General features: G+C 48.6%; 1 protein-coding gene across 3 annotated transcripts in view; it reads right to left on the reverse strand.

Moving 5' to 3' along the window:
* The window catches only part of LOC136114602 (WD repeat-containing protein 7), a 63650-nt gene extending 52634 nt beyond the window's left edge, over positions 1-11016 (reverse strand). For 2 of the 3 annotated variants that reach the window (XM_065859991.2, XM_065859989.2), the window contains exons 1-6: positions 10141-10246; positions 2802-2973; positions 2008-2114; positions 929-1007; positions 274-448; positions 56-132 (exon numbers count right to left, since the gene is read on the reverse strand). In XM_065859991.2, the coding sequence (XP_065716063.1) occupies positions 56-132; positions 274-448; positions 929-1007; positions 2008-2114; positions 2802-2960 (597 nt within the window). In that variant the 5' untranslated portion in view covers positions 2961-2973; positions 10141-10246. Of the gene's footprint in view, positions 1-55; positions 133-273; positions 449-928; positions 1008-2007; positions 2115-2801; positions 2974-10140; positions 10247-10851 lie in introns of those variants that run through there. The other variant, XM_065859990.2, reaches the window with a different exon arrangement.
* Between the last annotated feature and the right edge of the window lie 22 nt (positions 11017-11038).

The following is an 11038-nucleotide window of genomic DNA, read 5'->3' on the forward strand; positions in this document are numbered from 1 at the left end:
GTAGAAGTTCTCCTTCTATCAGAACAGGCGATATCATGAATTCAGCAGCTTTTACCTGCATGCGACTGACTTCGGAGGTGATGATCCACACTTTGAGGATGCCAGTCACCGAAACCGCCACAACCGTGTCCTCTGGGGAGAAACACACGTCGGGCTGGTGAGGACAAGGACACGAGGACGGACACTGCAGTTCCTCCCCGGCCCTTGGGAAAGCTGACAATACTGTCCCTCTTACAAAGGCAAAGCCATAGCAAAAGCACCAAAAATAATTACCTTGTGTTCTATCGGATCGAACGATAGTCATGGAGCTGATCCAGTCGGGAGATATCTTTGATAACAAAGAGTAGAGAACTTCAAGGCTGGTGGCATCCACAACCAGAATTTCCGGATAATGCCCGTGGCACAACAGCCTCCCCTCGCGCTGAGTCCCAACGGTAAACTCATAGAACTGTGTGGATATCAACAGAACACAGAAGTTATACTCCATGAGATATCAATTCCTTCGTTTTTAATCGAAACCACAATGTCATAGGTGCGTTCTGGTGCCCGTGTGTCTGCCGCTGACACCGCGCTGCCGCGGGAGGCTTGGCCAGGCCCCTGTCCCGCACACCCGCTCCCAGCAGCGCCTCCGCTTCCCCAACAACCTCATCCGCGTGTTCCCACCTCCACAAACACACTCCTGTCCTCCTCTCTAGCCAGCTTCTATCATTTGGCATGATGCATTTTTCCAAATGCTGAAGCACAGCACGTATTTCAAGCTCTGGGGCATCTGATGCTACAGCATGCGCTATTTATGAGATACTTCAGTACGCATACGGTGTCACTATTAAGCTTAAAAAGACACAGAGCCTTGTTTTGGTAGCTGATCCACAGTTGTCCCTGCGCCGCCGCACAGAACAGGAGCCGTGCAACTCACACGAGCGCTCACCTGGATGCCCGTGTGGGTGCAGGCCAGCTTGGTGAACTCTATGCACCTCCCGTCATTCACGTCCCACAGACACATCTCCCTGAAACACACAAGGCAGATTAAAACTACATTTCAGTCTTCCAAGGATTTGCAGATCATGTACACCAGGAGAAACTTTGCCATTTGAACCATTTGTCAGTGACTACATGAACTGTATTTAGGGAAAGGAAACTCAAAATCAACTTGAACTTCCAGCCCTTCTATCCAAACCTACGGAGTCTCTTCTTCCCCACAAAGACAAGGGAAACAAGTGAAATGCCAAGGTTCATCACTAATGATTGATATTAAGTAGACACAAGTACATAACTGAGCATTTCTCGCTTCTCTCGCAAGCGTTTCAAGTCATTCTGTAGTTCTATTGCCCGAGTCAGGAGGTGCTGAGCAGGCCCAGGAGCAGAGCACATCACCTCTGCCTTTCACCCCATTTACAGCATTACCCTTACAACTTCCTTAACAGTTAATCAGAACAGACTGTCAGCTGCTTCTCACCTTTCTCCCCCTTTTACATCAGATATATAGCTTCACACTGAAAAGACATTTTGGTTCTAAATCCAAAGGAGAAGATTTCAGTACTAAGTAATCAGTACAACGTGGAAATGCTAAGTTTTCACACATTCTACTCTCAACTTCCATGTTAAAAGGTTGTTCAGGCATATTGTTCCCCACCTCTTCCAGGTAAGAACAACTTCATTTTAACTGGATATGTAACAGACATATACCTGGTCAGGCACATTTATATAGACAGAGGCTAAGAAATTTCTTCCTCAACCAGAACTGATCACATTTGCCTTAGCCTGGAGGTCCGACCTTCAGTAAACAGCCTTCTAAAAACACAGCAAACGAACAGAAAAACCCAAACTCCAAGTCCTTTTTCCTTTATAGGCTTGTTTTGCATAGCAGAGAAGTCTGCCATTCAAGCAGCAAGGCTCAAGAACAGGCGGATGCTCTGGGAAGGAACACCTGTGCAGATACAACGAGCTGCCCTCTCCGCCCCGTCCCCAGCACGGAACAGGCGTGCATGGGGACACGCCGGAGCTCACCCGCTCTCCGAGGCGCTGACCATGTACTGCTTGTCGCTGGAAGCGGAGGCCTTGGACAGACACGTAATGGAGGCGGTGTGCCCGAACAACAGCGCCCTGGGATTAATCTGGAACGGGGAAACCAAATGGAAAGTGAAGACAGGCACAGGAACTTAATACCCAGTCCAGGTCTTCATTTTATGTACTAGAGAAATACAAGTGTTGATATATATACACACACGTTTAATTAGCATAGCGGCAGATACATAACCTTGAAAGAGTTTGCACAGCATGCTGCTCTAGTACATGAAAAAGCGTTTCTACCTATTCCTGTAAAGTAAATCTGTAGGGAAAAAAGCATTTTGCAAACTGATGTATGGGTAATTTCAATCATGGGCTGAATTTGGCCCAGCTTGAATGAAAAAATTGTGTTCTACTGCAACAGTAGTTTCCCCCATCAAGTATAGTTCACAACCCTATATATTCATAAATAAGTCTATATTAAGCCTATGCATAAATTAAAGATAAAAGCCTGCCCTTTTGATTTGTCCTTTCTAGAAAGAAGCAGTTGCTCTCTCGTATTCTTTCTTTTTAAATATACCAGACACCAGCCTTACCTCCAGGTGCAGCGAGAGGCACCAGAACAGAGCTCCATATCGCAGAATAACATCACACCAGTTTAAAGGCAAGGCAGACAAGGACGGGGACACCAGCCTTACCTCCAGGTGCAGTGACAGGCACCAGAACAGAGCGCCATATTGCAGAATAACACCACACCCGTTTAAAGCCAAGGAGGATGGGGACACCAGCCTTACCTCCAGGTGCAGCGAGAGGTCCCAGAGGCAGATCTGGCCGTCGTGGCAGCCGGTGACGATGACGGGCGGCTGGTCCATGAGCAGCAGGGAGGAGATGCAGTGGGTGGGCGCGCGGCGGCCCCACAGCACGATGGGCAGCACCAGGCTGTTCCCCGCCATGGCGCCGCCGCGCCTGCGGGATGGACGAGCACCGGTTACACCACGGGGCCCACGCTTAACGCGCCCCGATCCTCACTGAACCTACACTGACTCTGGAATGACTTTGTACACATCACAGTCACTACCCCGCCATTCCTCACGTAACGCAGAGCACAGTCACCACTCCTCGGGAGCGCCTGCATCTTCAGACACGGATTAAATGACATCCTCCAAACAGCCACCCGAAAAACCCAGTGAACTGTGGGAGGATTACAGCATCACCGTTTGGATTTCTCACATGTTTTGCAAAAGATGCTTTTCCAAGTGGCATTTCCCTACACACACAGGCAGCACATTGCATCTCCCTATGTGCACAGACGCTTCTGCCAAAAATCACTCTCTTTGTTATAATAAATGTAAGTAATAAATGGCTGAAGTCCCAGGCTGCGGCAGCTATGACACGCCTGACAGCAGAGTTCATCCCCATTGCAAATGCAACAACCTGGAACCAAAAACCAGTTCTGGAGATGTCTGTGCACTGGTCAGAGCACCACGGTCGCCCCAGTGTCCCACTGACACGGCTCCTTCAAATTCACATTTACACTGGAGAACCTGGTGCCCCACAGTAGGTGAAAACAGGGGGAAAACGTTTCCAAGGCCAATGCCACTCCTGAATTCACCCTCTGGCAGTTCACTCCCCCTCGCACACACCGCTGAAGGGGCTGACTATGCAAATATGAGCTCCTTAGAAACACGAGTAGCCTAAATTAAAGATGTACGCTGGTTTGGAACCTTTCCGTTTCTGGTTTCCAGGCCTCGGTGGTAAACATTTTCAAAGCGTCATCTCCCTAAAATCAGCACATAGGGAAAGATTGGTTTTCAAAGAGTCAAGTTGTATTGACATAAAAGCAACTCCGGATCAGCCAGTCCCTCCAACACAAGTGTTCTGAGGAAGTCGGTACTGCTACACGTGCTTATTTAATATCTGAAGGCACCTTTGATCAGCACCATTTGCCATACAGCCTGGATTCTGGCCACTCTCCAACCAGAAATACATGCAACACTATCGTCACACCAACATTTAATATACTAAAACCTACTGACATAAACAACATGTGGAATCTTTTATCTGTCACAAAGCCAACATGGTCTTGGTGACTGTGAAACACACAAAGGTGTCTGACCCACAGCTTCGGAGAGAAAACACATCACAGAAACTCAAGCAGCAGCAATACAAACAGCTGGGCAGGTGAGCAGGAGTTTTAAGCACCAAATAAAGCGCTGGTTTTGATAACCAACGGCTTACAGACGGTGAGAACCTGCAATCCCCGAGTCTGCGTTGGCTTGGACTGAGCCGCTCTTAATAAAGAAAAACGCTGATTTTTGAGTTCTATTTCTACTGTACTAATGGTAAGTTTATACAAGACATACCTAGGATCCATCCCAGCTCCTATTACTCTCAGAAACAACTGAAACCCGGCCCGCGTGGCCATCGGCACAGAAAACACATCCCTGATGTGCACTCAGGTGTCTCCTGCTCCGCGCTCCAAGAGCTGCGGAGTCGCTCTGCTCTGCCTCCGTAAAACCAGGAGTTCCGGAGACCCACTGCTTGGAGCGCTTGTGATAAACGACGGGTGAAAGCCTTGTGCTGCAGAAATAAACACACACAATATTGCGGAGGTTTATGTTCTGAAGTCACCAGGCTCAAACCAGAACAGAATTTCTCATTTAGAGAAGGAGTAGAAACACAAACGCAAGCAGAATTCACCAAGGAAATATTTTTAAACGCATATTGCCCTGTCTTTCTACAGATAGACACCTATTCTCCTTTCGCTTGACCGACGCAGCAATGCTTGCATTTGTTCAGACATACGTAAGCCTATCTTACAGCGCTACAGAAGAGGGGAATTCTGCATTATGAGCAAAGGAAAACGAAGGTGATCCTGAGCCCCAGCCAGGCCGGTGCATCCTCTGGGTGACAAACTCCCATTTGATGCAAACAGAGGAAACTCCGCAGATGTTGCTCGCACGGCCATGGACCTGACCTTTCCTCATCCTGTGTCACCTGGCGGGGACGCCCACGTTTCAACAAGTGCTTCAGCATCACAGATACCTTCTACAGCAAAACACTACACAAAGGTCAATGTAAATTCACGTCACCTTTCATCTATATAAAGGTTACAGTGCAATTTCTATGAGAAAGGAGTTGTTTACTGATTTGGCCAAGCACTGCCTGCAGCCCCAGTGCAAAGCACCTGTGCAGCCCAGGAATCCAACACCACAATGTACACGGACAAACGGGGACGGGACGGCAGCAGGAGCAGAATAATGAATAACTAAGCACGGCAAGTGATGAAACAGCTCCTGGGGCCTCTGAACAGCAAAGGACACACTGCGGTTCTCCACAGATCCCTTACACAAAACCTGCAAAGTGCCATTTTAGGCCAACTCTTTTCTTGCATCCAATTAGACTGCCTTGATTAACAACTACTTACTCGGAGCTGTTATTTAACGGAAAAGTATAAATAAAGGCCATCAAGCATTGAACTCGCTGTGCACAGCCTGGGACGAGCAGGGGTAAAACCGGCCGGGAAACGCAGCGTTCGTGGTTATGCAACGGCAGATCAATTGTTCTGTCTGGATGACCACGGCACAGAACCGCAGCATGATTACTGAATGCTAACGAATACACTGACCTTACCAAGAGCTACAATTCTAAAAATACTTGATTTAGAGTGAAATAACCATAAAATCGAGGGAAAACCAGAAATAAAGTGTTAAGACATAACAGAAAGAAATGCAATCATAAACAATAACAAAAATCACCAAAGCAAACAACCAAAAGTACTCATCTAACTCTTACCACCCAGTTTTTGTAACGAAATAAAACACCTCTTCCCATTCCTCTCCCTCGGTGCTGCCCCAGGCCAGGGCCCAACGCTCAGTACTTACAGCGAGCGGGCGGTTGGGAACGCAAACGGCTGCACTTGGCAATGAACACGGGACCTGCCCTGCCAGGGCACCGCATTGTACCCCATGCTCCGCCAAACTGCCCGCAGAAACCACTCAAGCAGCAACGCTACAAACCCTTGCTTCAGCTGGATTTCAAAAGGAACGTACAGGATACCCAAACATTCTAAAGTATTAGCACATACACCTATTTATCTTTTCCATGCAGAAAAACGCAAGAGAAAGCACTGAAAACACAAACAGCAAAACACTTTCTAAAGGCTCACGGATATTCACAATTTAACACTTTCATCTAAGAGAAGCAGAATTCTTAGAATATTTACTATCAACCCTTGGGAGAGAGAGTAAAAAGAAAAGCTACCTCTTTCCGTCTACTTTTTTATTATGGTACCGCAACAACTTCATTAAAACCTTCATTTTCAGAAAATACCACAAGCTCATTTTAACAGCTGCAGAATTCAGTCCACAAAGAGCAACCCTTTGCTGTCACCAGCAAACTCCAAATACCCCCCTGCAAAACCCAAACCTCGCTGCCTGTAAACAATCAATATTTCATTTTTACATCAGTGATGACAAACCACAGCAGCAAACACACACTGTCCCATTGACAAACGGGCAAAAAGGCAGCGACGTTACCAATGAAACGCCACCTTTGAGTATTTATACCTCCCGAGAAAACACTGAGTTTGCAGAAAAGGGAACTGAAGTTGGAACTGGAAAAAGCAGACATCGCGCTGAGTTCCTCGTGCTAAATCCCCCTCTGTCTTCACTGGGATCGTCAAGCTTTCCTCTCCCGCTGCCACAAGCGCCGCCAGCCCGCTTTCTTTGCCCCAAACATGCACTAAAAGAATGAGCGTGTGGTTTTGTAGATGGGGGGTGTGTATATCTATTTGTGTATAAAGGCATACCTGTATCTATTTGCCAGATACAGACATCTCAGCTATGTTCTTTGCATTTAAAGTGATACCTTGGACTAATTGATGATCCAAAAAAACCAAAACTAATGTACTGATCTGGCAGGATAGCCACACAACTCTCCACTGCTCTGCTAAGGCTGCATTTGGGCAAATTTCACAATCTGGGATAAACTCCTATTTGAGTAAAGCTATTAAACTGATTTCTCAAGTACAAGATATTAAGTACTGAATCAGAGCCTCCCATAAACACCTTGATCAAGCCACAGCCCTCTAAACACTACTGAGGACTAGTATGCTATGGTAAATCACAGCTAACTCACCGAACCAAAGCACAACCAGAAGGCAGTAACTCCAACCCCCAGTGCGCTGGTGCAGTTACACACAGAGGCGCAGACAACGCTGAGTCAGCAGTGGTCACTGTTCAACCCGCTCCGGTAGGACGGGCAGGGTACAGAGACAAAAGGCAGATTCACAGCTTTATGACTATTGCTTCTGCACCAGCCACGGCACTCGGCTGGTCCTCTGCCCCATCTGTCACACCAAGGAAACCCAGCAGCCGTTGCTCTGGTTTGAGGTCTAAGTGGAAAGATCCTGCGCACACCCACAGGAGGACTCAGAGCTTTAGCAGATGGGTTGTCACCTTCTGCCACAACTCACACCTGCAAACTAACCCCAGTATTTTAAAAAGCATTTGGCATTCCTGTCTGTCTGCTTTTTGCATGTACTTTTACCTTCCAAAGTGACAGCAAGACCAGAAGAAAACCACCCACGCGCCTTGCTCCACCTGTACACAAACTGTTTGTGGAGCAGGAACATTTTACCGGCCACTTCCTCAGCTTGTCCCACAACTTCCAGCCATGATGGGAAACCTCAAGTTATATACCCTGACCCAGCACCCAGAATAAGGATTTTTACAGCCAGAAAATGGCCTAGAACAGAATTAGCGTAGGGTGGGAAGCCAGCAGTGACTTCCCCCTGCACAGGGATCCTCCCAGGGCTGGGAATGAACCCTCCTTCGGGGAAAATACAAAGATACAGCTGCCTTGGTTTGAATGGAGCACAGCAAAAGCCAGGAAGGGCTCTTTCCAAACACATTTACTTCGATTAAAGCACAAGCATATAAAGAATTCATCTCAGGATATGTGCAGACATTAGAAGAACCGGCCAGAAAAATAAATCCAGGAATTGAGTGTTTCTTTATCATATATGCTCTCAGTATATAACAGCTCCAAAACGAACCATTAAACGCTGCCAAATGAACATCTGCTTTTAAACAAATGTAACTGTGCTCGCGTTCAAACAAAGCAATTCAGAAAGGTTGAGAATAAATCATCCCTTTCCCTATCAATGTTTACCACATGTTAATGCCATTTTTCTGTATTTTCAGCAGCATTTAAATGACATTATTATCCAGCTTTGCCCCCAGTAAGTACAGAGATGGCTGCCATCCATGACACCGGGACAAGCCTCCTAAGTGCATTGCATATTTTCACATGAACAGCAATTTTTATGCCTAATATTTTTCACGCATATGGAGTCTCTCATTCAAAAAGACATTAGTTAAGCATTGTAATACGCCTCCCAAAACCATTTACATAAAGACAATCATGCATTTATGGTAAAGGCTCATTTCTGTTACATCATGGCTTGCATTTGAATAATCCAATGCGTTTTATAAAAATGTGAGGATTTTTAATTTAATTACAAGTTACCTTTTCCCATTTTACACTTGGGGATGGAGAAAAGGGATTAATGGGGTAGGGAGAAGAAAATGAAACCCCAAGAGCTGTCCAGGGGAGCTGATGATCCCTCCATACCCGAGAGGCACAAGGAGCGTCTGGGGCCCCAGTTCCACACAACACCCCTAATGCTACTGCTGGGAACACTCACACCGGCCTCACCACCCCACTCATTAAAGCTCAATCCCACATCCCCGCAGGACAGAACGAACCTGCTGCTTTGCACTCCATCTGGACTGTCCCGCTACACAGAGCTTCACGTGAAGTGGGCAGGCGATTTCAATCCAGGTGACAACAACTAACGAGCCAGCCCATCATTCTACTTAGGCTGATTGGGGATTAACAAACCAGTGGCATCTGGCCACCTTTTATCTCCATGTTCTTTTGCTGATTCAAAACTCATCACCTGAAGCCTTCTTTGCTTCTCCCCTAAATCAGGAGCTTCTCCACACATCCAGCCAGCAACTCCACATCTCTTTAAATGGATTTATGCCTAATAGCCATGCCCAACCTGCAGTGCTACAGCACAGAACCTCTGTGTTTCAGCACAGTACTTGTCGCAGGGCTCCCTGCCCTGAGTTGACCATTATGTATACAGTAATCTAAATTAAAAGACTGTAAACATTGCTGTCAAACCTTCCCAAAGCACTCAAGATCAAAACCAAAGTCAATGAACACAAACTTGTGTTCCAAACCAGAAACAGACAAGTAACCAGTTAGGACACAAGTTCTCCCTTAACCTTCAGCTGGCAGTAACAACAGTGACAATCCAATGACACATCGCTGCTGGCCCCTTGCTACAGCTGAGCAAGCAACTACAAACATCTCATTTTCAAGTATCTAACAATACGAAGGTAATGTTGGTTATCCCCCCAAAACCACAACTGCCTCTATATGAAGAAGGTTACAAAACAAGAAAAAAGAGGAAATAATAATTTGGGGCTCTAAGTCCTTCATTACAGTTGATACCTTTGAAAGCCATTTGCAGGTTTTGCTGGCTCGTAACTTGATGACACATTAAACCCACATATGTTTTTCCCGTTTAAAACTGTCACGATCACATGGACAGTTATCATAAGCAGTTGCCAAGCAAACCACATCACATCCCCAGCTGCTGTCACAGAAAAAGGGAACAGATTAGAGAAGCCACGACATAACGAGAATTTGGCAATGAAAGAAATTCAGGTCGCTCCGCAGGCCTGTTTCTGGAGGAAGGGTCGGTAACTCCGATAACCGAGAAGGGGCTCTCGTTAGCGACCGGCCGCGGACACCGACCCCGGCACACCCGGGGCACTGCGGAGCGAGCGCCGGTCTGCGCTCAACCCCGCGGGGAGCACAGGCCCGAGACCCGCACAGGCCCCGGGACCCGGCCGGGGTGCTGGGGACTGCGGGCCCGCACTGCGCCGCTGCTCGGCCTGGTCACCCGCGGCCAGGCCCCCACACCTGCTGCCGCCCCCAGGCCCCGCCGTCCTCTCCGCACAACACGCCGGCCCCGCCGCCGTCGCACCGCACCCGAGCGCCGCCCGCCCACGACGGAAAGTCCCCTCTGCCCGAGGGCTGCCAGCGGGCACCCACCTGTCCGGCCGGGCGGCGCGGAGGGTGCGGTGCGCACGGTCCCGCCCGGTGCGGCGACCAGCTGACACCGCCGGCTGCCGCGACTGCTGCCGCCGCTGTCGCAAAGCCCCCGGCCGACGTGACTGACGGCAGGCAGAGGCGTCACCATGGCAACCGCGCGGCGCAGCGGGGAGGCGGCGGTAACGGGGCTCGGCGGGCGGGCCCGGGCGCGCGGAGCAGCGCGCGTTGGGCTGGCGGAGGGGCCGGCACGGGCACCGGCGGGGACGCGGACACGGGCCCGGCGCGGGCAGGACAAGGCCGTTCCGCCGCCTGCCCCGGTGCCGTGTGCGCACAGCTGCGAATGCGGTGTCGGTAGTGACAGTGCAGAACGGGGAGGGAGCGCCGGGCTCACTGCTGGCTTTACTTAGCTTATCCTGGAACGTCATTAATACAAATATTTCACTAGTTACCATTTTTCCCCTTAACTGCTGATGAGCAATGATGGCTCCGAATTTGTCCAGTTACCACACTCACCTTGCTTTACAAATACCTACAGCATTAGGGAACTAAAATATCTACATGTTATATCTGCAGAAGAAAAGTATCGCCCCATAACGCCACAAAAACTAGCCAATGACAACATTAGAACAATTCTAAAGTTGACACATTCTGAAGGAATTCCCACCATACGCGGTTTCCACCTTCCAGGTGAAATAAAGCAAAATAGCCTACCTGAGCTGGGTTTGTTCTCAGGGCGGTGTCAACGGCCCATGCTGAGGAGATGAGGCAGGCTGCTGATGCTGTTGCTTTAGCAAAGATAACGTTTCTACTGCTGGTGTTTTACCTGTGCAAACAACTGCCTCGGTTACGGACAAACCCACGCGGCCGCCACCTGCCCCACACCAAAATGGCGCGGCGC

The sequence above is a fragment of the Patagioenas fasciata genome, chromosome W (assembly GCF_037038585.1).
Source record: "Patagioenas fasciata isolate bPatFas1 chromosome W, bPatFas1.hap1, whole genome shotgun sequence".
NCBI classification, from domain to species: Eukaryota; Metazoa; Chordata; class Aves; order Columbiformes; family Columbidae; genus Patagioenas; species Patagioenas fasciata.